Source organism: Misgurnus anguillicaudatus, chromosome 22 (assembly GCF_027580225.2).
Source record: "Misgurnus anguillicaudatus chromosome 22, ASM2758022v2, whole genome shotgun sequence".
NCBI lineage: Eukaryota > Metazoa > Chordata > Actinopteri > Cypriniformes > Cobitidae > Misgurnus > Misgurnus anguillicaudatus.
In genome coordinates, this window is record NC_073358.2 from 34,555,326 (window position 1) to 34,582,868 (window position 27,543).

The following is a 27,543-nucleotide window of genomic DNA, read 5'->3' on the forward strand; positions in this document are numbered from 1 at the left end:
TTTTCCTGGTCTTACTCATCCAAAATAAATGTCAGGTAAAATGATCCACATCAAACCAAGTGCTTCCTGGTGGGCAGACTCTACTATACTTCCTTGACTTACTCACAGTTTATTGTTTAATAGAGCCATTGTATACGTGCCTCACCTGCTTCTCTCTCTCTCTCTCTCTCTCTCTCTCTCTCTCTCTCTCTCTCTCCCGGCTTCTAGGAATGCAGGTCTTCCTGATGACATGGTAAGTGGGTGTGAACCACATTTCCCGGTGATCACAGCTCCGGTATAGATACACCTGTCCACTAGCTGGAGTGATTCTTATGAATAGTTGTTTCCAGAACGCAAGTAAAGGTTACTGTCCAGTGGTAAGTTATAACTATTATAGTAGTTAGCGATTAGTTACTACTAACAAACTATATTTAATAAAAGAACCTGTATAGCTAGTTTTACATGTACTGTAGCATTCGCTGGAAGCAAGTTATAGTTCATTCAGTCCTGTTGTCATTTCAATTCTTTTATTAGTGTCAAAATGCTGCTTTCTCATATAAATTGATATTTTTAATATGTTTTTTCCTTAAAGGTTTATTAACTAGACTTGCTCAACAGAGTCATGCTGTACACAGAGTTGATCAGGCTTTGGGATGAGGCTGTGAGGTTAATAGATGCTCGGGACTGGCAGGGTGCTCTCACTAAACTCAACCAGATCACTGATCACAACTGTCGCACTCTTTTTGTGGTTGCATCAGCACACATTGCCCTCGGCCAGTTGGACTTGGCCATTAAGGTATGACCAAAGTTTTGACAATTTTGACAGATGTACCTGTATAGAAGCAATACTGCTTTGCTGTAGATCTGTGATTTGCTTAAAGGTGCATTGTGTAACTTTTAGAAGGATCTTTTGACAGAAATGCAATATAATATACATAACTAGCCTATATTATTAGTGGTGTATAAAGACCTTTCATAATGACCTGTATTGTTTTAATGAGTCGTTTTATCTACATACACCGCATGTTCTCTTACAAGTCGCCATCATGTTTCTATAGTTGCCCTTAATGGACAAACTGCTCTACAGAACGTGTTTTGTATCTACGTTGTCTCACGCGATGATGCGTTTGTCCTGTGGCGGCATGTGCGTTTTGAAATTGAGGGATGAGCTGTTGGTTTCAAATCTCACCACTAGATGCCGCTAAAATGTACACACACCACCTTTAAAAGTGAATCATAATATAAATATTCTGTTTTATACCAGTTGAGTAACAACTTATGATGTCATAAGTTTAGTATTTTTGATGGAAAAAGCAGGCACATTTTACATGTCTGTCAATGTCAAATATTTCAGGCTCTCGATCAGGCCATCGCAAAGGATCAATGTCTTGCTGTGGGTTTTTTTCAGAGGGCTGCCGTTCATATGATGGCAAACAAGTAAGAATGCTTTTTTAATTAAGTTCTACATAACATCTAAGTAAGGGATAATGTAGAGCTTATTACACGGCTACCTCTACATTATCCCGCTTATTACACGGCTACTTGTCACATAAGAAAAAAAACAGACATGAATATGAATTTTAAACATTTTATTGGCATATTTGTTTTAAATTGACATTTTTATCCTTCCGCAAAACTTTGCACAGATGCATAAAATGATCGTAATACCTTATTAAGATCCTCTGCTTCATACTTGTCTGTCTCCATTTTTTTCTCTTTTAGCCAGTCTTTGAGAAGTTTTAATGTCCATTCTGTATTTTTTTGTGTGTTGGCTTCGTAGCTGTCATGCTGTATTTTGTCAAGTTCAGTCTCAGTAAGCTCTCTGTGTCTTGTCGTTGTTCGTTCTTCTATCCACTGTTTAAATGTTTTGTTTTTTCCGTACATGTTAAAATTAATGTCAAAATGTTCCATTCTTAATTGTGGTTGTCCAGTGTTTGTCACAAGATGGCGCCAAACAGTAATCTTTATTGGTCTTTATTGGCGCGGAGCGATTTTAATCGTACAAGTAGTACCTGCTATGCGTTATTACTTTGGAGCGGTTATTATTTGAAAAGAACGAACCTGCAAATGTCTCAACTGACCAATCAGAATCAAACATTCCAGAGAGCCATGTAATAAGTTTACATAACATCAACATTAAACACTCCTTAAAGAAATAGACCAGTCTGTCTGGTGTATCAGCTACACCACAGCAAAACAAATATTTTAAATATTGTGTCCCTGTTGCTCAATTGGTAGACCATGGGAACACATGGGTTTAAAATGTATACCTTGTAATGCACTGTAAAGTTGCTTTGGATGAAAGCATGTAATGCGTAAATTAAAACATTCATTAATTTAGTGTTACAGACAGTTTACTCACTTTTATCCCATACGGCAAAAATATATATTTTTTAATATATTTTAAAATATACACAAATGGCCAAAATAAATATATATGTGTGTGTGCGTGTATATATATATATATATATATATATATATATATATATATATATATATATATATATATATATATATATATATATATATATATACTGTATATATATATATATATATATACTGTATATATATATATATATATATATATATATATATATATATATATATATATATTTTTTTTTTTCACCAATATATTTTTTGTATTTTTTGCAATATCTTTAAAAATAAATATAATTGAAAGCATTTATATTTACATTGTATTGAAATAAGAAGTTTTCAAAGGCAAAAAAATGATTTTTTATTTTATAATACAATTGATACTTTATACAGTACATTTTATATGAACTCTTATATTTTGGCCTGGATGCTGATGGGTTGTAAAATTAGTATTTGTTGCCCTAGAAATACATTTTGAAATATATATATATATATATATATATATATATATATATATATATATATATATATATATATATATATATATATATATATATATATATATATATATTAGGGATGCACCGATAGGATTTTTTTGGGCCGATACCGATTCCGATTTAAACAGACGACTTCTGTCCGATACCGATACCGATTTTAAACACTTGTATACAATACTATACAGTTGGTCTATTAGCTAGTTTATTTCTGCATCAAATTATTTTTACTGAACATGGATTGGACCTAATTAACATTCAACTGACCAACATAATAAGAGAGGCACAAATTAAGCTAAAACAAATATAATAAGACAGCATGACAATCTTCAAAGGTGGTTTTTGCTATTCAGCATTTATTTTATTAACAACATCAACTCAATTTTTTTACATATAATGGATTTCTTTATGCAGTTAATTAATAAACAATCGGTATCGGCCTTTCTCGTGCTATTGGCGATATGCCGATGGTTTCAAATTCATCAAAAATCGGCCGATAAATATCGGTGGCCGATACATCGGTGCATCACTAATATATATCTTAAAACATATTTTTGCCATATGGGATCTGACACTGCTTTTTCATTTTCTTTTAATCCTTGCAATCTCTTTCTCTTATGAATTTATCTCAATCTATCTAATACCAGACTGGAGGAGGCATTGTCTGATTGTATATGGGCTCAGAAGAACATGAGAGAAAATCCTGTTATTGACTACAAGCAGCTGGGTCTTCGGTTTAAAATGTACAGCTGGCAGGTCAGAACATAACTATATTTCAATATATGTAATACCTTAGGTCAAATATGTACACAATTCTAACTTTGTTATAACCCATTAATGGGTCAAATATGGACGAACACATCCGATAGTTTAAATTAACCAAGGTTCATTTGTCTATTTGACTCAGCCGTGGCTTAAAACATTCCACAATTTCTTAGTGTAATATAAGACAGGAAATTGTTGACAATTTCTATTGAGCCTTTTTTCAACTCTGCCATTAAACATGAAAACTGGAAGAATTCACCTGCACAGATACGATCACAAAGCCTCTTTGAGCGCTGAACAAAAAGTTATGCAAGTCAAATGCCGGGCTGAAAAATAAGACATATCTAGCATTCCTCAGTTGTTATTTTAGCCTAAACAGGTGAGCTGACATTTTTTAGTGGGCAACTTTTTTGGCAACTTTCAAACAAATTAGCACACTTGCCAAAAAGTCAGTGTAGGACCACACCAACCTCGGAGCACTTATTTTTCATTAGACAAGGTTTATTATGCACTTTACCAGAAGTGTACTGGCAGTAACAAGGAAAAACAAGGAAATTACTCATTGACAGATTCAGAAAGAGCAGTAGGAAATGTCTGCTACTCTAGGATCATATACGACAACTTTTGTTTTCTTGCTGATGTGGTATATCACACAATTTAACATATAAGCATACACCGAGTGTATACCCTTTGTGTCTTTGACTGATAGGTCCTTTATAACGCAGCAGCAGTTCACTCTAGACTGCAGCAATGGGACAAAGCCAAAAGCATCTTGCTGGCGGCTTTACAGGAGAAAGGAGTGGGACGGAGCAGCCTGGTGGACGCAGCTGTAGAAACTGTTTCTGTAAGGCCTATATGATATCTTTATTATAAAGACCCTGCCAAAAAAAACAGCATAGACCAAAGTTATTCCCATGCTGGTTTGGTGCTGGTTTTTTTCAGGAGGGGATACATAAACAAAACAAAAACGAAATGTTATCAGTTGCTGATGTTTTAAAAGCAAACATTGTTGTCAGTTAATGATCCTGTGTGTATGTGTCCCAGAGGAGAGAGGTGTTGACACCTCTTCTGGTTCCAGAGGGTGAAGTATTTCGTCCCAGGAAGAAGGAGGTAGATCAGCTTAAACCCAGGGATTTCCTGGGTGAAGCTAAGGTAAATTATTTCTTTAATGCTTTATTGAACTAAGACTAACATGTAGTTATCTAAACAATATTTGAATGCAAATGTAGTCACACCAAGAACCGGTTCTCGAGACAACACATCAAATACTGAGAAATTAACATGATGATGGCAAACTGTGCACTTTAAATGTTTAAGTGGCATGGTTCTTAGTTGCTGTATACTGTACTGTAAGTGGTTTTAAACAAAACCCATTCAGTTCAGAGACTAGGACACTATAGAGACTTCTCATTCTTCTTATATAGTAAATGCTAATAAGATTAATGGCAGAAATTGTGCTGAAACTCTTCTCTAAACTTCTTTTTTACCAGGTCATAACTTCATTGATTCCAAATGATGACTTCAGAGGCTTTGATCCTCTCAGACCACAGGTGCGTTCACCACCTGCAACAGATACAACCTCGACATTTTATTAGCATTGTAAAAGGTTTAATGTATTGCCAAGAAATCTTTTTTTAAAGATCACGAAAAGTAAAATTTAGAGAACAAAAAGTAAAATGACAAACTATGTAGAACTATGTTGTTCTTTGTGTGTGTGTGTGTGTGTGTGTGTGTGTGTGTGTGTGTGTGTGTGTGTGTGTGTGTGTGTGTGTGTGTGTGTTTGCATGCGTGCATGTGTGTGTGTGTGTGTGTGTGTGTGTGTGCGCGCGCACACGTCTGTGTGTGTGTGTCAGTAAACTGCAATGATTATGTATTTTTCTTCAGAAACCAGGATACTATGAGCCAAAGGTAGAAGAAGGCCAGTAAGTATACAATATTTAAGATTCTCCAAGAATATATAAAGTCTGTCTTTATCATTTAAAGGTGCAGTGTGTAATTTTTAGAAGGACCTCTTGACAGAAATGCAAAATAATATACAAAACTATATTATTAGGGGTGTATAAAGACCTTTTTATAATGAACCGTTATGCTTTTATTACCTTAGAATGAGGTAATAAAAGAATGAGACATTTTAACTACATACACAGAGGGTCCCCTTACGTGGAAGTCGCCATTTTGTGTCGCCATGTGCCGCCAGACAAACTTTTTTTACTAAGTTGTTTCCGTCAGTTACATGTTTTTCCGGTGGCGGCTTCCGTTACTTTTCTATGCGTTTCAAAAGCGAGGGGTGAGCGGTAATTCGCAACCTCACCACTGAATGCCGCTAAAATGTACACACTGCACCTTTAAGATTATGTCATCCTAATTTTAAACACAACAGAGAAATCTTATTAGATTATAATAGTTATATATATTATATAATTGCTTCATAGGGAGTCTCGTTACATGACGATGAAGAACTCATATGTGGCTAAGGGAGCAGGAGAGCTAACAGTGCCTGCGGGGGCAGAACTGTTTGTGTACAGTGATGAGGACAGGGATGGATTGGCAATAGTCATATATGATGGAAAGGTGGGGAGACTTATTTTTTATATAATAATTCGAGATGAGATGCTCAAATGCAATACCACTAAACGCCACCTCAGTCACAAATGAGATGATATTGACCTAAATATACCTAAAAAGAATAAAACCAAAATAACACCCTCTTCAAAGCATTCTGGGAACCAAACAGAATGAAGGAAAAAAACAAAGATTGATGAGGATTTCTTGTTCCCAGAAGGCTTTGCATGAGGCTGTTATAATATAGTTTTATTCTGTAAAGACTTGTTAATGTTTAAAGGTGCCATAGAATAAAAACTGTATTTACCTAGGCATATATGATCAGTAAGAGCTCTGTACATGGTAATAATATATCGTGAGCCTCAAACGCATTTGTTTCCTCATTTGGAAAACTGAAAAGACTGCTGGAAAACAAGCCAATCTCAATATAACACCGACTGTGATGTAACAGTGGAGATGTGCGACCCAACATGTTTACTAATGTGAGCTACTGGCATGAGCCTCAGAGCAGAGCAGAGCTCAACATTATTATTCATGACCCTTCCAAAAATAGACAATTTCATTCAATGAAAAATCTTAGGGTTGTAAATGGACATCTAAAGTTACATACATTCTATGTAGACTTCAATGCATTCTTTGGCACCTTTAATGTTAATTTAACTTTGAACAAACTGTTGCCAGTAAAAAACATGAAATGAAATCTACAGTAAGTTACTGGCAAACAGTGAATGATCTAAAAACAAATTTTAGTGTTTAGAATGACACCTTTTTACCTTTTATGTATCAGAGAGGTCTGGTTCCTAAGTTCATGCTTGAACCAAGGGCCAAAAAGAACAAGGATAAAAGGCGGAATGTAAGTGTTTACGTTTTTTCCCTCCTTTTTATATGATTTTTCTCCTAAATATGTTAACCTATTAATACAATTTTAAAGTATATGAATGCCGACAGGTTTAAGGGCTTTTTAGTGTTCTAAAACCGTTCTTTCAGACTTTGCAAACCAGAGAGATTTGGCAAAGATTGAGCGTTGTCTCAGCACAATGTGCCAGTTTTAATATACAGTGCTGTGCAAAAGTCTTAGGCCACCACCACCAGACTTGTTGTTTTATAAGTTTTATTTGTCCATCCATATTTATTTTTAAATCTATTTTATTAAGATACAAACAGAAAATACAGGAAATATGTAAAAAAAAAAATTCAGGACTAAATGTCTTCTTTAGACATCATCTGTGTTTAGTGTGACCTCTCTTGAAACTAAAACACATCTTGAATGTTTTTGAGTAGAATGAAGTAAAAAGACTTATTTCTTTAAAATTAAAAATTAGAATTTAATTTAATTTAATTTAATTTAATTTAATTTAATTTAATTTAATTTAATTTAATTTAATTTAATTTAATTTAATTTAATTTTAATTTAATTTAATTTAATTTAATTTAATTTAATTTAATTTAATTTAATTTAATTTAATTTAATTTAATTTAATTTAATTTAATTTAGGTTTAAGAGATCCTGTAGTTTCCTGCTATTGCTCAAGTGGAAGGGGAGTTTACCCTAAAAACTTGACACATCAGTTTACATTTTTATAAAGTTTTTAATAATATGTACACATTTCCTTTCTGGATGTATTCTATTAAAGAGACTGAGAAAAAATTATATATGATCACTATGACATTGCAAAAACAACAAATCTACTTGTGGCATGGTGGCCTAAGACAACCAAGAAATAGTTTAAATTTTTCTTGTAACCGTTTCTGTGGCATGTTGAAGGACTAGCGTTTGATGTTGTGTTCAGTATAACACTAAAAGCAATAACACTACTAATGCGTTTCTCTACAATTTCTTCGGAATGAACTTGCAAGTGGCATTCCACACCCACCGGCATTAAAACCCCCAAATCGACCTCAAGGTTTATCTCAACCTCCACCAGGTACAGAAAAAAGTTTGCAGATAAAATTAAAATGACTTGTTAATGATTAAAATAATATTTAAAGGATTACTCCACTTTCATAAGAAAAGTTTCTGATAATTTACTCACCCGCATGTCATCAAAGATGTGTATATCGTTCTTTCTTCAGGGAAAAATAAATTATTTTTGAGGAAAACATTCCAGGATTTTTCTCCATATAGACTGATTCATCGGACGCACGTGCATTGTTGCGGCTACGCGTCTGAGTGGAACTTTACTTCTGGTTTGATTAGTGGCTAAACTAATCTCTGGAACAAATACCTCGTCAAAAATAACAAATGTTTTCAACCCATTCTCACTCCCCAAGGCGTCAAAATCTGAAGCATGTTCAAACGCCTTCAGCGTCAGTATGAAGACACGAAGGGTGCCCCTATGCGTCACTATATCGACGAAATGGGAACTCTGTTGCTTTCATGCTAATCCCTCAGAGTTAGGTTAGGGTTAGGGTTAGATGGAAAGGGATATAGATGAAAGGGCATCCCGCAAGGTGATGCCGTCGCGTTGTGCGACGATCGGCAGGATCATGCCGCTTCTGGATGGTAACTCAATTTTTGTTCCAAATTTTTTACCATTGTCGCTTGGGGTTGGAACGACTTTCTGTTACATAAAATTACATCCTAACCCAAACCCAACTCTAACCCCAAGCGAAAATGGTTTAAAAATCAGAAGACAAAAAGTATAAACCAATACAGACATCCTAACCCTAACCCCAAGCAACAATGGCTTAAAAATCAGAAGACAAAAAGTATAAACCAATACTTAAACTGACATCCAAACCCCAAGTCTAACCCCAAGCGACAATGGTTTAAAAATTGGAAAAAAATGGAGTAGTTACAGTCCAGAAGCGGCATGATCCTGCCGATCGTTGCATAACGTGACGGCATCACCTTCCAGAATTCCCTTTCGTCTATATTCGACGCTGAGGGATTAGCATGAAAGCAACAGAGTTCCCATTTCGTCGATGTGGTGGCGCGTGGGGGCACCCTTCGTGTCTTCGTGCTGATGCTGGGGGCGTTTGGGCATGCTTCGGATTTTGACGCCTTGGGGAGTGAAAATGTGTTGATGTTTTGGTTTCCTAAAGACGAGGGGAGATGGCGATCATGGATTACTGCTACTGTACGTACTGTTCCACGAAAGCGGTTTGTTTATGTTGTTACTGCTGACACCGTCTATAGTGGACTTTAATGGAATACAACGGTGTAATTTTTCAACCACAACTTCTCGTTTTGTATTAGCTCTAGGATGCGTGTCCACGACCACGTATTACGTAATCACGTTGAAAGGTCATGCATGATGTATGCGAAACACAAACGTACAGACCATTTTATACAATAAACTGTCACAAAGACTGTCGTTCAGCAACTACTGAACGGTTCTCCTTCTCCACACTTGTAAACACTGAAGCAATAGTTTCCATTGTCATGCGCGACCTTTCGCCGTGATAATGTAATACGCAAGGTCATGGACACGCATCACAGGGCTAGTGCACCATGAGAAGGTGTGGTTCTTATAAAAAAGGTAAAAAAGTATTTTTTCTTTGGCAAAAATTATGATCGTTTTGCTAGATAAGACACTTATGCCTGGTTTTGGATTGTTTAGAGCGCTGCATTGAAATGGAAATTTGGACCTTTAAACCACTAGGTTCAATTGAGTACAGAGAAAAATCCTGTAATGTTTTCCTCAAAGAAAAGAAGACAAAGAAATAAAAGAAAGACATAAATATCTTAATTAGTAAAGATATCATTTTCTTCTGAAAGTAGAGTGATCCTTTAATATAAACTTCTAAAAATATGGTTTTCCTGATATTTGCAGTTGCTTTTGGAGTGACAGCTTTAAGTTTAAACTGTGACATTGCCTGGGCAGTAGAGCAGATGAAGAGTTTGGTTCCAAAACGCGATAAACGCCATTTTTGAAAAAAATGAGTTACTGCCAAAATCAGTATTATATCAGGTCAGTAGTTAAAAGTAAATAATTAATTTTACGCAAAATCCAATATCCGCCGTGTTATTCTGTCATCTTTTCTCCCTTTTTTCCCAAAATGCGACAAACGCCACTGCTCCTTTTTTACAGAACGCAATAAATCCATTTCTGATACAGCCCACCAGTCACGCAATGTAAACAAACAATGGCGGACGCGCTGAGTCCACGGAGTCCTAGTTTCCTCATCTACTTTGTACTTCGTGATCAACAAACAAAACAAAATAATACTTTAATTGCATCGCTAAACCTGTGGTGGTTTTCTGTGATGGGAAAGAAACGTAAGCCATCAGCATCTAATATTTTCCCTGAGAGGCACTCGGGAGACGGGTGCTTGTTCTCCCGACAGCATCAAGCTTCTCATGCTAACACATTGACCCCAGAGGATCTTATGAAAAACTTTCCATAATTTTACTCAAAGTCAACGAAAATCGAGCAGGACCAAAAACATTTTACAGAAGATCTCTGGGAAAGACGTTAAGCGAAGACGTCAAGTAACCGCAATGACAGTGATCTTAATATGACAAAGTAAGTGTTTTTATTAATGACATTAATGTTTATATTTTTAATTAGTGTGTACAACTAGTCAACTAAATGAATATAACATGGCAAAGATGAATGCACATTTATATAGGCTATTGATTCAATAGATTTATAGCATTTTGAATAAAAACTTGTCATGGATTTATTGCATTTTGTGGAAAAAATAATCCGTTTTTATAATAAATCTTTGAAAATCAACTTATGGATTTGAATTTTTTATGTTTTTATAACCTAAAGATGCTATGTGAAAGTTTGTAACAGAAAATAGTTGTTTTCATCTTGTCACTTTCTTGGTATAGAAAACACGTTTTTACCAAAATTTGTCAAAATGGATTTATTGCGTTTTGGAACCAAACTCTTCAGATGCTCTGAAATGTTTGTGTGACCAGGATTTGAATTCATCTTGGGTCATTTGCCAAACTTTTCTCTCCATTGTCTCCCCTTTAACTCTCAAATGAAATACAGATAAATGAAGAAGTCTTTGCGTACTTTGTGTAATGTGTCATCCTCTCTCCTGTAGAGTTGCGCCCCTCCTGTGTCAGTGCTGCCCACACAACTCCTCCAATGAACAACAACTCCACCCACATCCCTGCCCAGCAGGTGAGTAATGAAACACAACGGAAAAAATGATGAAAGAATGCTGACCTTTCCGCAGAAACACAATTTTTTTCTTACACCCACACATTCGGTTTTGCCAGAAATGGACTTTCCAGCGTTCCACTAATACATACAATGAAAAAGATTTTCTGACCTCACAGCTTATGTTTGTGTGCTCTGTACTGCATTATGCATTTCTGAAAACCCATTTGTCTCTTTGCCCAATTTGGCAAGCTTGAAAGCTAATATTTCTGAAAGTATCATGCAGATGGAAATAGCAGCAGAATGTGATTAATGCAGGGGCCGTCATGCTTGATCTTTTGTGTGAGATAAGAAATGAGTTTTTGTGACTCAGACATGAAGTTGAGTGGAGTATTGAGGCAGCGGGTCTTTGATTTGGCCTTATTCAGTCAGAAATACACCCAAGGGAGAAAAAGAAAGCTCATAAAAATTTGAACAGGACTATCTGAGGCCACTGTTTGACAGAGAAACCTGGTTCACTTTTGACAAAACTTAGTTTGGAATATGCAAATACACATGATAGAATATTGTAGTTCGAAAAATTGGAAAACCTTTTCTTGTTCTAATACTTTAAACTTAATCAATGTGAAATTACATTTTTGGCATGTATATCTCTCAATTGATTTATTCATAACCCAACATATGAGAATTCCTTTTTTTCCAGACCTCAACTTCACTCCAGGAACCTGGATCAGTCATAGTGAAGGTACACTACAAATACACCATTGCCCTGAATGTCCCCCTAGAAACGTCTTTCCGAGATCTGCAAGAGAAAGTGGCTCAAAAATTAGGACAGCCTGCGACAAACATTCGCCTTAGGTAATTTTGCAGACCTGCTGCCTGCTTTCCTGAACTGTTTTTAGCTGCTGTCATAAATTAATGTTATTGAAGTACACTCACCTAAAGGATTATTAGGAACACCATACTAATACTGTGTTTGACCACCTTTCGCCTTCAGAACTGCCTTAATTCTACATGGCATTGATTTAACAAGGTGCTGAAAGCATTCTTTAGAAATGTTGGCCCATATTGATAGGATAGCATCTTGCAGTTGATGGAGATTTGTGGGATGCACATGCAGGGCATAAAGCTCCCGTTCCACCACATCCCAAAGATGCTCTATTGAGTTGAGATCTGATGACTGTGGGGGCCATTTAAGTACAGTGAACTTATTGTCATGTTCAAGAAACCAATTTGAAATGATTTGAGCTTTGTGACATGGTGCATTATCCTGCTGAAAGTAGCCATCAGAGGATGAGTACATGGTGGTCATAAAGGGATGGACATGGTCAGAAACAATGCTCAGGTAGGACGTGGCATTTAAACAATGCTCAATTGGCACTAAGGTGCCTAAAGTGTGCCAAGAAAATATCCCCCACACCATTACACCACCACCAGCCTGCACAGTGGTAACAAGGCAGGATGGATCCATGTTCTCATTCTGTTTACACCAAATTCTGACTCTATCATCTGAATGTCTCAACATGAATCAAGACTCATCAGACCAGGCAACATTTTTCCAGTCTTCAACTGTCCAATTTTGGTGAGCTCGTGCAAATTGTAGCCTCTTTTTCCTATTTGTAGTGGAGATGAGTGGTGTCTTCTACTGTTGTAGCCCATCCGCCTCAAGGTTTGTGCGTGTTGTGGCTTCACAAATGCTTTGCTGCATACCTCGATTGTATCGAGCTGTTATTTCAGTCAAAGTTGCTCTTCTAGCAGCTTGAATCAGTCGGCTCATTCTCCTCTGACCTCTGGCATCAACAAGGCATTTTCGCCCACAGGACTGCCGCATACTGGATTTTTTTCACACCATTCTTTGTAAACCCTAGAAATGGTTGTGCGTGAAAATCCCAGTAACTGAGCAGATTGTGAAATATTCAGACCGGCCCGTCTGTCGCCAACAACCATGCTACGGTCAAAATTGCTTAAATCACCTTTCTTTCCCATTCTGACATTCAGTTTGGAGATCAGGAGATTGTCTTGACCAGGACCACACCCCTAAATGTATTGAAGCAACAGCCATGTGATTGGTTGATTAGATAATTGCATTAATGAGAAATTGAACAGGTGTTCCTAATAATCCTTTAGGTGAGTGTATGTAGGAGCAGCAGTTGCAGTTGTTCAGATCTCCACCCCTAAAACATATTACTTCTCACAGACATAAAAAGCATGGTTCTGAAGTATTGACTCCACTGGATGGAGATAATGGACTGGACAGCCTTGAAGATGTGGCTGAATTAGGACGTGCCACAATCTGGTGTCAGGTACTCTTTTGATTAACACTTAACAACGTTTATTAAGGGTGAAGTGTGTAATTTATGCATTGCTAGTGTTACCAAATATAATTGCAAACATAATTTATGGTTTGAAGAGCATGAAATATCCCCTCATCTCAAATAAATATAGCCCTGCCACAAATTCATGCCGTTGGTTACATAAATCACCTTTGTGTTAGATCTATTAAAGGGTTGAATCCCCTCCCAAAAAAAATCACCATTATGTCATTTCAAACTTAATGACTTTCTTTCCTCCTTTGAAGACAGTACAAAGAAATTTTGAAGGGCATTGAAAGTGGATTACAGTACAGATTTCTAAAGCAGTCATTCTTTTACTCTGGCCTAACATGTCCTTTTATTTTCCTTGTACAAAGAAAAGTACAGGTGTCTTCTCTAATGTAGCAGTATTTGTAAACAGTCCAGCGTTTATTACTGTATGTCTTATCTTTTCATCCCTTCTAAAGCCTGAAGACCCGTTGGCCAACAGAACCATTCTCTATCAGATGGTGGCACTGTATGACTACACAGGACAGGGCCCAGAAGACCTGGAATTCAGTGAAGGCGACACAATTGACATTCTCAGTGAAGGTAAAGCGAAAGAAAGTTATATTATTTTGTTTTATTAGACATTTGAATGTACTGCACATACCTATACATACCATGCTTTGCCTATACTGTACACACCTGTATCTTTATGCATTTTGCAGTGAATGAGGAATGGTTAGAAGGACACACTGCTGGAAACATTGGCATCTTCCCTCGAAGTTTTGCTCATCGGGATACATAAAGCATCAGTTTAAGTGAGGCATCAACACACTGATACAGCCCGTGAACATCAATAGAGGCCGTATACTGTACATATTGAATCAATGAGAATTGTATTGTAGAATATATGTATAGGGATTGTATTATAGGGATAACTATTACTCTTCTTTCCAAAATGATATCTATTTATTGAAACAACAGTATTTTTCTCAAGTGTTTTCTTTCTGCTGAAGTGTGCCTGTAGTTACTGTAACTGCTGTCTTGTTAAAAATGATATAAGGTTTTAAATGACGTTAACAAATGTAAGCTCAGGAGGAGTACGCCCATCTAATCTTCTAATTATTGCCTGGATATAAAAACACAATTTTACTTCTTCCTGATGTCAGTTAATTCAGCGTCTCTCCTTCTATGTTATAAAGTTTTATTAACTAAGTTTGGGAGGAGCATGGTCAGGTAATCCAACCAATCAGCGCAAAGAGGCCTCTCTCTCTCTCTCTCTCTTTCTCTTTCTCTCTCTCTCTCTCTCTCTCTCTCTCTCTCTGTATATATATATATATTATATATATATATATATATATATATATATATATATATATATATATTATATATTATATATATATATAGCCATCCCTCACCTCTGTCCCGTGACAGTTTTTTGCAACATCGCCTCACTCTCAGCTGGTATATCTATCCAAGACTATATAAGCACACTCATAAAATGTTAAAGTCCCCCTGTAGTTAATAATTGTATCACTTAAAACTCATCTTTGAGCATCAAAACAGCATATATAAAAGTTTTATTCCGGTGACAGTGATTTCTTCATGTTTTAAAATAACTTGAATTTAACTGTACAGCCTTTTCTTATTTATTATACGCTATGAATATGCAAATTAGTCTCAACCTCAAACTCAATTGCATTCGGTCTATTGATATATGTTCATAGATGCAGTGGCAACTGGTGACTTCTCTTCCGAGGGGCACGAATTCCAAATATGTGTTCGGAGTGTCATGTGTGTTGCCCTTTATGTTAAGGTGTGTGTTTGTTGCGTCATGTGAACCATGTGCATCATGCGTCATTTAAAAAAAAAAAGTGCCTGCTGCACACACGTCGGAAGGGTTTATGATAAAAGTTAGTGTTACAAGACTAAACTTTGATTACACATAAGATTAAGTGAGTATCTGGCATATGTGAGCGTCTCTTTTATTATATACCCCATTGAAGTGTCTGCAGCAGGCACTTATTTTGACATGTGATGCACATGAGTTTACATGGTGTGCCACACACATATTTTGAAATGACGAGCCACACACATGACGGGTTACATACATATTTCAATTCCATTCAATTCAATTTTATTTACATAGCGCTTTTCACAATTGTTAATTGTTTCAAAGCAGCTTTACATGAATAAATGTAGGGGAAAACCATAGACCGTAAAAAAATATGGACGTAGTGTCTGTGACGTCACCCATTGGTTTGTGAAGATCGCTTTTGAAGCTTAAAGTAGGCGTTGCCTGCCGTCGCCATCTTGACCGCGCGTCCCCGCGAATTACTCGCGGAAAACCGAAAATGGGTAAAGAGGCGGGATATGGGTGAAGCTGAGGTGAAACCACGCCCGCCTAGCGCGAGTCTAGTGACAGCAGTGGCTGTTGAACCGACACTCAAGCGGCCACGCCCTTAATTATGCAGAAGTTTAAGGCTTAATATAATTTAAACGGATGAGTTACAAAAAAATTCACCCCCCTCACAGTTGTCATGAAGGGCAAAATTAGCTATATAGGCCAAAAACACTTTTTGTACCAGGCTGTAAACATTATTTTCTACTGTAAGTTGGCCATTTTTAACATGGGAGTCTATGGAAATTGACTCCCTTTTGGAGCCTCCCTCAAGCGGCCAGTCGATGAATTGCAGTTTAAGTCACTTCCGTGTTGGCTTCATTAGAGAGATCGGAAGGTTGCCCCTCGGGGAAAACACAGTTTTGACAAGCTTCGCATCGTGCGCCTCGAAAAAGAAGTCACCAGCCCCCACTGCATAGATGCTACATTCGGCAGTTTCAGACACATAGGGGCTGTTTACACTTGGTATTAAGATGTGTTTTTATCGATCGGATCAAAAGTGGACGAGAGAAACACATCACGTTTACACCTGATATTTAAATACCTATGACGCAGTTTTTTTTACCTGACGGGAGGGGTTTTGGTGGACCAATCACAGCGCCTGTGGTCTGCTTACTGTAGATCTGACACGCTGTTAAAAATTTTGCGAGGTGCACGTCAGGCTACGCACAGGCTACGGATAACCTACGGCGTAGAGCTTACGCACAACTATAAATCGGCCTTTACTTTGAGGGGGTGGTCTGTCGAGACTATGGGCGAGTCTCTCTGCTGTCATTTAAACACGAGCGGGAGTAATGACGAGTTTATATGGATGCAAACTAATATTATGCTGGAGTCCGCTGCTTGTGTTGTAAGTAAACATGCTGCACAGTGTTTTGTACATGCATATGTTAGAGCTTTCTCTGAATTTTCAGCACAATTGATGAAATAGGATTGCGCAACTTTCTCATGCAAAATGAAACTGCATTCAGCCGCTTTAGTTACATTAACGAAAGGTTAAAAATAATATTTTTTTTTAAAAGTTGCCAGTGCCACTCAGTTTTAGTTTAATGGCTTCCAGAAAAATGATGATCTTTAAATAAATATTAAATGAAAGAACAGACACTCAAACAAAAAAAACGCTTAAAAAAAAAAACGTTTCATCCTACCTTAATTTGTTCTCTTATCACCACGATCAGAACTTACACACTGTGTTTTTAGTGTTGAGTGAATGCGTCAGTGTTTAAGTTGGGTAGGATTGCCATCTAGTGGAAAATAGCGGAAATATCAATTTAAGAAAACAACTCAGAGACAATTTTCTCTTTATTGACGAAATGACTCAACAATATTTATTGACATTTATCTGGATATCGCCATTAATTGTGCAAATGTAGAAAAATTAATAATATGATTAAAGACTGTGGTGTTTATTTTCATAAATCAGTGCGCAGCAACAGTGGCGCAGTGATACTTATGTAATGCGGTCTGAACCGTGGGGTTACCGGCGTATTTTATCACGGCTTAGAATGCGTTTCAACCAATCAGAATGAAGAACCAGAATGGGCCGTTTTATAATGATGAATTTGCACATGGTTAGTCTTAAAGCATATTAAAAACATCACATATAACAATTAAAACTTGATTTTCACCACAGGGGGACTTTAATATGCTGAATTTACCATTTTAAGTTTTTTTGGCTCTAAGGTTTAAAATATCAATCAAATGTATACTTTAACATTTGCCTTATGAAATCACACATGATCTCTTTAAGTGCTTATAACTGAAAAGTAATACCATTTGGGAATTGGAGCTGAATAAAGTGAACTTTTTTGTACAATGTGGATTCTGTGTGAATTAAAAGCAATCTGGAGGCTCCTGGCTCGCTTTGCCGAATTACTTCATGTAGTATTATAAATTCAGATACGTTAAGAGATCACAAAACAGAACCACCATAGACCAGATCCAGAGTTTTTAAATAGAGCTGCCAACATTACCACCCACCTCCTCTTAACCTCCAGCTGACATGTATCCATAATACACAAATCCAACACCAGTGGAGCAGAAGATTGATGACTGAACTCACAGCTATACAATACAGTAGATAGCCATCAAAGCTTTTATTTCAGACTTGGCCAGATGTTATAAAATGGCTTTTAAATCACAACTATCCTGTATGAATAGATGAATAACTCTAGTTGAGACATCAGACACGCAATGTTTAATGATGTTGTATGCTCTGTTTGATTGGGCACTGGGGCGCATTAGACTGCAGCATACGATCCCTCTGCTCTTTTATATTGCTGTAATTATGGGCTTGGCACAGCCCAGTGTGATGCACTCCTCCCTCAGTTCCCATTTAATGTACAGCCATTAATCACAGTTGTACTTCATTCTACCCCAACACTTACTGATCAGGTCTAACCTTCTTTTTATTTTCTAAAGAGAATGAATAGGTTGTTTTTATGAGCTGTTGTATAAATGTCAGGGAGTTGTACAGCTTAACGTTTTTCACACTAAAATCCACATTAGGTCATCAAGTTTTATAAGGAAAATAAGCGAACTTCAATTTTTGTGCCTTTAAAAAAAACAGGAGCAAAATGTCCTTGATTGCGTAAATGGTACATATTTACTCAGAACATCAGTCACTCTATACTTAAAAGATTATGTGATTTACATTAACCAGAGAGCCAAGTGTATTGGAGGAAGCCTGGAGTCTCCATTTTAAGATAACCAGAATTACTCAAAGAGGGAAACCAACCTCACACAGTTGTCCTAAATCACTCAAATAAACACAAAAAATTGTGAAACGAATACAGTAAATAAAAGACAGATAGAATCAGGCTAGCAGGAATTATGTCTTATTAGTATTCTAGTATACTGTGTTGTTGTTATAATGCACCTTATTGAATTTCTGGAGTAAGGAGACATTCGGAGCGCATGAATGTGTGTGTGTGTGTGTGTATGTGTGTGCGTAGGAGAGTATTTAGTTATGCGATTTTTAGCTGTAGTTGCTTGACAATGCACACAGATCCAGGCATAAAGATCAATGAACATCTCTCTCTAATTTAGATCCATTAATTGTTCATTAATTTCTGCCACTATGGCCTAATGCCAGAAGCAGTAATTGCAAATTAATGATGAATTTAACTCATTTGTCCCTGTGTCAGCATCTTAAAGGAGCGCACGTCTGTGAGTTGGAGACCCAAAAAGGAGAAATAGAGGTTAACTGAGCCTGTAATTGCAACATTTAGTCTTAGTTTTCATCTTTAATTGGCTGTACTGAGTTACTGATTTAACTACAGTTACTTTCTTATTACATTCATTTCTCTAATAAGTCTACATTCAAACATTTATGGTATAGTTTTGTTTATAAAAAATTACTGTTTATACTTAGATGCTGTCTATTTAAGTTTATTAATAGCTTTCAGTGAGACATAATCTGTATGTAAGTAACAGTAGTAGGCTTTTCTAATTCCTCACATGAGCTTAAAGGATGACACGTGCATTTTACTGAGCTTTCACAGCAACAGAAATCTGAAAGGCATGACACATGTTATTTTGAGGTTTTATTTATCTTTTAAGATAGTAGCATGTCAGACAGCATAGGCTGAACCAAAATGTGGATAATTATTATGATTTCTGCATAATCCTTTATGGATTATGTGGCATTTTTCAGCAGATGCAATTACAGACAAAGCCTCTGTTGTAGACCTTCAGACAGTAAGGTGGCCACATCACCAACTTAGGTGTGAGCTCTTTTGCCAGGCACAAGGGATTAAGGAGTATCAGGTTTAAATAGAGCATGCAGTGCCAAACAAAGCGCGCACACACACACAGCCCTGATTTTGAGAAAATGCATTCAAAATTCCACTATATACCTCTACTTAACTTTAAGGTAAAGATATAATCGTTGGTAAAAATAGAAAGAGGCCTTTAAAATTTAATCAGATTTTTTAAAAACATGATTCAAAAGAAAATAACACTGTCAATAAAAAAAGACATCACATGAAGAGATATCTACAGTATTTCAATGTTTCTCAACAAGGGGGGCGGGGCCCAATTAGGAGCCTCAACGACTTAAGATATTTCTTATTGTGTATTCAACAAATATACAACTTCTAGTTATGCCAAGCATTAGACTATTTTATTGGACAGAAATTGTGAGTGGGATAGCCTCAAATATTTTTGTAGACAGGAAGCCTTTTTATTAAAAGGTTGACATCCACACTTATCAAATTTATGTGGCACTGACGGTGTTTCCCTGTAAAAATGTCTGCATGGCATTACGGTCGCCAAAGTGCGCATTCCTCTTTAAAACGACTTATTTTTCAATTGATTAACGTCAGTGGTCGAGCCTTGAACATTATAAATAGCTCAAGCACAGGACGTGTGTGGTTTAATTTGTTCAAGTGCGTTCCTTAAAGTTCGTTCCTAAGCAACAGAGTCGCCTCACGCGTGCGTCATTTCCTCCCTCAGTGTTGGTATCTCACCACGGGCTCAGTAGTAGCGACAAGAAGGCAGAGTGAGCCGCACGAGACCAAGCGCGCATTTCTGACCGCAACTGACAAACTTGCTGTCCGTGCTGTTTTTTCAAAAGAGGTGTTTTTATCCGTTCATGTTTTATCTTCTACATGTGTTAAGAGAAACAAGGATTAAAGTCGCTGTTACGGACGTCTAATCCTAGCGGGACTTAATTCGATTCTTTGGGGTTTGCCTTTGGATGGACTTTTTGAATTCCAAGTGACGAGAAAAGCTCATTTATAAACTTGCTCGGATTTACTTTTCTGTTTCATTTGAGTTTGGAAAAGTTTTTGCAATATCCTGTTATTGTACTGTATTGTGTAGAATTATTCGTATTATTATGGGAGCGCGCTTACGCGAACACTTGACCAGCCTCGAATGTTTTATACACATGGAGGGTTTTTGTTTTAGACAGACACATGGACAGTGTCACCCCCATTTCCAATGCCTAATGTGAAATCCTGTGGTTTTGAGGAGCTCCAGCAAGGCTATGAGAATGAGCACGGACCTGGAGCGCGTTTCTCTCAAGTCGGGCGCGAACTCGCTAGGCTCCGGTGGCCGTGCCTTATCCGTGAACGTGAAGAAGTTACACAACGCGCTCAACGTGCTGCTGGACGACTTGGAGAGAGAGCAGTTTATTCACTGTCTCAACGTTTACCACGCTAAGCGTAATGTCTTCGACCTCGTGCAGACCCTCAAAGTCATTCTCAACACCCCCAACAAGCGTCAATTGTTACCCATGCTGCGTCTCGTAATACCCCGCTCGGACCAACTGCTTTTCGATCAGTACACCTCGGAAGGTCTCTATTTGAAAACTGACCTGCTAGCGAATGTTAAACATGAGTGCTCGGAAGAAATAAGCGGTATGAATGATCACGCAGCAGGAGCATCCTCGGTACACTTTCTTCCCGAGTCGGAGCACGCCGGTCCCAATCAGGGGTGTGCGCGCGCAGCTCCAGATTTCAGCACCCCGCATGAGGGGACAGCTCCGGCTGGCACGTGTTTAAGCTCTGCGTCTGATGAAATTCGGCAGGTTACGCTGAAACGGAGCAAGAGCCACGAAGGCCTAGGGTTCAGCATACGGGGTGGATCAGAACACGGAGTTGGGATCTATGTGTCTTTGGTAGAACCGGGATCTTCCGCTGAGAGAGAGGGACTGAGAGTTGGAGACCAGATCATTAAAGTCAATAACATGGTGTTTGACCGAGTCACTCATGGAGAGGCAGTCAAGGTGATGTGCTAGATCTAAGTTTTTTTGTTCACTCCCAACAGTTTGTGGATTGTTGGAATTCTAGGGTTATAGTCCTACTTCAGACACTAGCAATTATAAGTCTTATGCTAATATCTGAAAAGTCCAAATCAAAATTAACATTCATTCCTAAAAAGGTTATGAGAAGAACTATTTTTGGTTCCTTAAAAACCATTCAGCCAAAGGGTCTTTCTAACCTTTAAATAGTCTACAAATAGCTTAGGCTTCTTCCACTACAAATATCATTTTGTGCAACACAGTGCTTCTCTGGTTGTTAAAAACCATACAGCCTGACAATAACCCTTTCGGGTCCCTTTTTTTAAAGGTGCAGTGTGAAAATTTTAGTGGCATCTAGTGGTGAGGTTACGAATTGCAACCAACGGCTTAGTCCACTGCTGACCCCTCATTTTTGAAATACATAGAAAAGCTACGGTAGCCGCCACCGGACAAGCATGTCATCGTCGAAGACAACTTTGTAAAACAAAATGTGTCCGTTAAGGGCTTCTGTAGAAAAATGGCGGCACAAAATGGCGACTTCCATGTAAGGGGACCCTTGGTGTATGTAGAAAAAAAGGTCTTGTTCTAAGTTAATAAACACATAACAGTTCATTATGAAAGGTCTTTATACACCCCTGATAATATAGTTTTGTATATTATTTTGCATTTCTGTCAAGAGATCCTTCTAAATTTTACACACTGCACCTTTAAATAAAGGGGCTATAAAAGGTTCTTCACAGCAATGCTATAGAAGAACCATTAATCAAAAGTTCTTAAAATAACCTTACCTTATTTCTTACCTTTTAAATAAATTATTTAACTATAAAGAATGGTGAAACAGAAATGTTCTTTGGATGAAACACCACTATTTTATATATTTTACTATGTATCTTTTTTCAATGCGTGCACTTTTAATCTTATTAAAGCGCCTTGTGAATGTGTTAGCATTTAGCCTAGCCCCATTCATTCCTTAGGATCCAAACAGGGATGAATTTAGAAGCCACCAAGCACTTCCATGTTTTCCCTATTGAAAGACTGTTACATGAGTAGTAACACAAGTAAGTATGGTGGCAAAAATTAAAACATTTGTTTGGATCCTAAGGAATAAGTGGGGCTAGGCTAAATGGTAACACATTCACACGTTGTACAAAGATGAAAAGTGCACGCATTGAAAAAAGTATGTATTAATTCATCTAAGTTGAGGTAAGAACATGGTAAAATGTTGAAAGACGGTGGTGTTTTCTTTTAAAGGTTCATTAACGGTTCAAACATGATTTTAAAGAACTATATAATATTACATTAAAATTTGCCACATAATTAAAAAACATTCAACCAATAAGGCATTTTTTTAGTGCATACACTTTTACACACCTCTATTTTTTAAGAGTGTACAGGCCCTGCACTTTCTGTTCATCAAACATACTCTCATTTCCCCAAATACTGTCCTGTAAAATCCTTGACCAGTGTAGTCACAGCCAGACAAATCTTTGGCCAGAGTCCCAGTCAAAGTTACTTGCTTTAGGAGGGCCAAAACCAATCTCTGATTGCAAACCCTGCCACAAAACTTAGCTGCTATGGCCTAAAGTGACTATGCGCTCTCTCGTATCTCACTGTCCTAAAATTTGGCCTTTTTGTCTCATTCCCTGTGTCCAAGAATAATTTTAGAAATGAGGTAATTGAATCGATAACTTAATTAAATAATTGGCACAAGTGGGGCTGGTGTCAGGCATACATTTCTATAGTGATATATTGTGGTTTGATGAATTCTAGTCTAGTTAGACATACTGAAGTTTGCCCTTGGCGGAATCTATTATCATCTATATTTTTAGTTCTAGATTTGTGAGTTAAATCATATGGTTATATAACAGTTGAATCTTGTACAGTTGCAAGAGAACAGCAATGACAGGCAGCTACCTCACTCTTACTTTTCTCCCACTTTCTGTCTTTCACTATTTGTGTGGGCAGCCACATACACTGTATATGTTTCTTTCTTTGAGGAATCACATTAGATCGCAGAGGGATGTGCAGCATTCTTTTACTCTGTCCTTGCTTTGTTGTACTGTCTATCTCTTACTCATCTTTTCTGCCTGTCGGCCTTGAATTCATAAGCTAAAAAAAGCACACAGCAAAATAACAAAAACATTGTGAGTGAAACTGCTACATGAACGCTATGTACTGCATCAGCACGGCGCTACTACAGCTATTTGTCACTAACAGCACAAAAAAAATAGCCATCAGGTCAATACTTTAACAAGTTGGTTGTTAGTTTAAGGGCCTGGTACCTGTGTAAAATAATTATTGAGTTAGTCAGTCATTTTTGATTATAGGGTTCATAGAGGGATTAAAAGTGATGACCATGTTTACTCAAAGTGCCAACTTTTAAGATTTGATGAAGGATTTATGAAGCATGAGAATTATTACTTGGATGACTTTATGGTTTTCTATATGCAGTAAGGTTGCAGTGTTAATTAACCTGATTTTGATAGTATCACATGTTATTAAACACAAGGTCTTATTGAAGGTGGCTTTTAGGAGTTTGTGAGTATCTGTGGAGACTGCATTGCGTCTGGCACCATGTTTTGGGAAGGATATTTACCCCTGGCAAGAATAAATCACGCTCATGATTATTATGTAAAAATTCAATCTGCCATAACTGTATTCCAGGATTTTGTAGTGTCTTGTTCTGAAACTGCTCTTGTTTATTAATTGGATACATTCTGTTTCCCATTAGGAAATGAATATTTCATAAAAGCGGTGTTTAAGCCTTAGAATGCGTACTTATAACCACCCCAATCATGAGTCTTTATTAATTCCAGTGAGGATCATTGCGTGTAGTGATGTCTGTGGGTGGGCAACAATAAATCAGAAGATTCAAACAGCACAAGTGATTGCTTTATTGCATTTAACTGTTCTTTAAATTGACTCTCCAAATGATTATGACCAAGGAAACACTGCGTAACTTGTACAAAAAAATTAAGGTCATCCAAGTCTGAGTGACTAAGAGGTGTTTTCCCGGAAAGTCTTATCCTAGTGCCAGGCTTAAATGCAAGTTTGAGCTGCTTTAATTTAAAAACATTTTGCACTGACATATTTTAACATATATATCAGTGCCATTGTTTTGTCTGAAGATGCACACCAATATTGTTTTTTGTAAAGTATGTTTGTAAAAACTATTTAAAAAGATAGTTTACCCAAAAATGAAAATTCTGTCATCATTTACTCACCCTCATGTTGTAACCTGTATACATTTCTTTGTTCTGATGACCACAAAGGAAGATATTTTAAAGAATGTTTAAAAACCAAACCGATCATGAGCCCAAATGACTTAGTAGAAAAAAAAAACTACTGTATGGAAGTGAATGCGGTTCATGAAGGGATTGGTATCAAATATTCCTCAAAATATCTTCCTTTGTCAACGTGATCTCACAAAGTTCCGTGGTATAGTCACTGAATATTTTGCTCATTTATCCACGTCATTGTCACGGATCTCCGCATTTTTCCGTGTCTATACCACAGACTTTCTTTTCTGTGTCAGTTTCACGTGTTGGTTAATCAATTATTTTTCCTATTTTTAAACCATTTTCGTGTGGGTTTGGGGTTAGATTTGGGGTTTGTGTTAGGATGTCACTTTTACTATTGGTTTATCCTATTTTTTTCCGAACGTTTTAAAGGAGCATTTCACCCGTAGAAACATTAATCTTTATTGAAAGTGTGTTATATTTGTAGGTGAAATTTAACATACATTTAGAATTTGGTGCCTATTTGACCGAGAAAAGGGGTGTTTGAAGTCTCACTCCCTCAACAAAGATATTGGATTTACATCTTTCAATGATGCAAAATTATGATTTTTACATCATTGAAAGAAGGAAGTGCAACACTGAAATCTGTATTTCTCCTAACTCAGCAGCAACTGAGAAAATTATGCATGACCATTCAAAAACATGTCTGGGGTTCTAACTATACAAAGCTTAATGCAAATGGGTGAAGTGTCCCTTTAAACAATTGTCCTCTGACGTTAGAGTTGGGTTTGGGTTAGGATGTCATTTTATGTTACAGAATATCATTCTAACCCCAAACCCACGCGAAAATGGTAAGAAAATAAGATAAACAATTGAGTAACCAATACGCGAAACTGACACGGAAAAGAAAGTCTGTGGTACAGACATGGAAAAATGCAGAGGTCCGTGACAATGACACGGATAAATGCACTGTAAAAAATGTCTGTAGAAATTACAGTATTAATGGGTATTACTGGCAACTAGCTGCCAGTAACTTACTGTAGATTTTACATTTATGTTATTTACTGGCAACATTTTGTTCAAAGTTAAATGAACATGAAATTTTTTTTGACTTTATCTTCTACAGTAAGTTACTGGCAACCAGCTGCAAAATTACAGCAAATTTTTTAGAGTGTGAGCAAAATATTCCGTGACTATAACATGGAAAATGTTGAGATCAGGTTGTCCTTTGTGGTCATCAAAACAAAGAAATTTATAAAGGTTTGTAACAACATAAGAGTGAGTAAATAATGACCAAATTTTCATTTTTGGGTGAACTATGCCTTTAAATGTCCTAATATAACTAAGGCCTAGTCCTAGATTAATGTCTTTATTCTAGTCTGGGAAACTGCCCTTAAAAGTTAAACCACAGGTTTGAGATTGATCTACTAAACCACAGGGGATCTGACAAGGAAGTACAGCAGGAAAAGTCAGATCATCCGCTCTGTCTGTTGTAGTTTCACCCCTATTGACCTGCCAGTCTTGAGTAATTATTCTCAATGACAAATTAGACAGACAATGAAAAAAATGGTGACACAGCTGCTTGTACTTATCTGTATTTCAGGCATTATCTTGATCTTGCACATTTATCACTGTCTCTCTTTTTATAAAAGAGGTGTTCAGTTTGTAATACGGAAACCTAGATTTTGCCTATACTGTTTTTTAGAATGGTAGATTTTAATATATAAGGTTAGTTGTACCTAAAACTTTAATTTTGAAACTGCTTTAAATTGTATGGTATGGGACTATAAAGTGGTTGTCAAGAATCTAAGTACTTTCCATATTTGTAGTTCTTTTGTAGGCTTTTGGTATATAGAAGAGTGAAGAATGGAATGAAACTTGACAAAGAGGGAGAACCCAGGTTGGATTTGAACCTGGATCCCTGTAAGCAACTATTCTGCACATATTATAAGCAAGTGCATTACCAATGGCACCACTGCTCTAATTCAACCTGCTTTTTAAAAGCACACAATAGTTTGAAGAATAACTGTGTTGTAAAAATAAAGCATGAAAATAGCCTTACTTTACTTTTATAGCCTTATAAACTGTAAATTGTTATTCTTAAAACCCAATACAAATTGCCTAGAGAACACACGGCGAATTAGCATAGCTATGTTAGCCTTCAAATTGACCTCACGACAAAACAGCTGTATTATCTGTAATCACCGGGACCTGAGAATAGCCAACATCCCCCATTTCCACTCCCCTTGTTATTCACTCGAGTAAACTGTTTGCGACATCAGTTTAAAACAACATGCCTGCTAAAACGTATGGTTCTGGAACAAACACCTCTGTGGTGCTGTTTTCACCATTCATCCGAGACTTTTTATAACTTAAATGGAAAGAGGAAAAACAGACAAAGTGCTGTGAGGGGAGAGTTTTGGGTTACGCAAACGCCAGAATAATGGAAAGCGAATTTGTTTTCTGACCAATAAGGATCATCAAGGACAAAGGCTGAATGGGTTTGTAAAAGATAAGATGGTCCAATTTATAAAAGCATAAAATAGACATTGAGGCGGGAGAGGTGGGCAGAGGTTGAGAGATAAATAGTCTTTCAGAAAGTCTATCTGGTGCACTGTCAA

At 37.0% G+C, this 27,543-nt stretch overlaps 2 protein-coding genes across 5 annotated transcripts in view; both read left to right on the plus strand.

The window, feature by feature from the left end:
* The first annotated feature begins 116 nt into the window (after positions 1-116).
* Positions 117-14,834, plus strand: noxa1 (NADPH oxidase activator 1). Of its 3 annotated transcripts, none has more exons than XM_073860475.1 (16): positions 117-232; positions 572-775; positions 1,334-1,416; positions 3,497-3,605; positions 4,324-4,458; positions 4,659-4,766; positions 5,105-5,164; positions 5,499-5,536; positions 6,047-6,185; positions 6,964-7,023; positions 8,017-8,101; positions 11,181-11,260; positions 11,961-12,097; positions 13,437-13,542; positions 14,019-14,142; positions 14,262-14,834. In XM_073860475.1, exons 2-16 carry the CDS (start codon positions 602-604, stop codon positions 14,339-14,341), a joined length of 1,518 nt encoding a protein of 505 aa, XP_073716576.1. In that variant the 5' UTR covers positions 117-232; positions 572-601; the 3' UTR covers positions 14,342-14,834. The 3 variants fall into 3 exon arrangements, with proteins under 3 accessions (XP_073716576.1, XP_073716574.1, XP_073716575.1); XM_073860473.1 differs by having other exon boundaries at positions 11,943-12,097; positions 14,262-14,833; XM_073860474.1 differs by having other exon boundaries at positions 217-356; positions 11,943-12,097; positions 14,262-14,833.
* A 5,553-nt stretch (positions 14,835-20,387) lies between these two features.
* whrnb (whirlin b) overlaps positions 20,388-27,543 on the plus strand; it is a 99,658-nt gene continuing 92,502 nt past the window's right edge. Inside the window, exon 1 of one of the 2 annotated variants that reach the window (XM_055199271.2) lies at positions 20,388-21,668. In XM_055199271.2, the coding sequence (XP_055055246.2) occupies positions 20,928-21,668 (741 nt within the window). In that variant the 5' untranslated portion in view covers positions 20,388-20,927. The remainder of the gene's footprint in view (positions 21,669-27,543) is intronic. The other variant, XM_055199270.2, reaches the window with a different exon arrangement.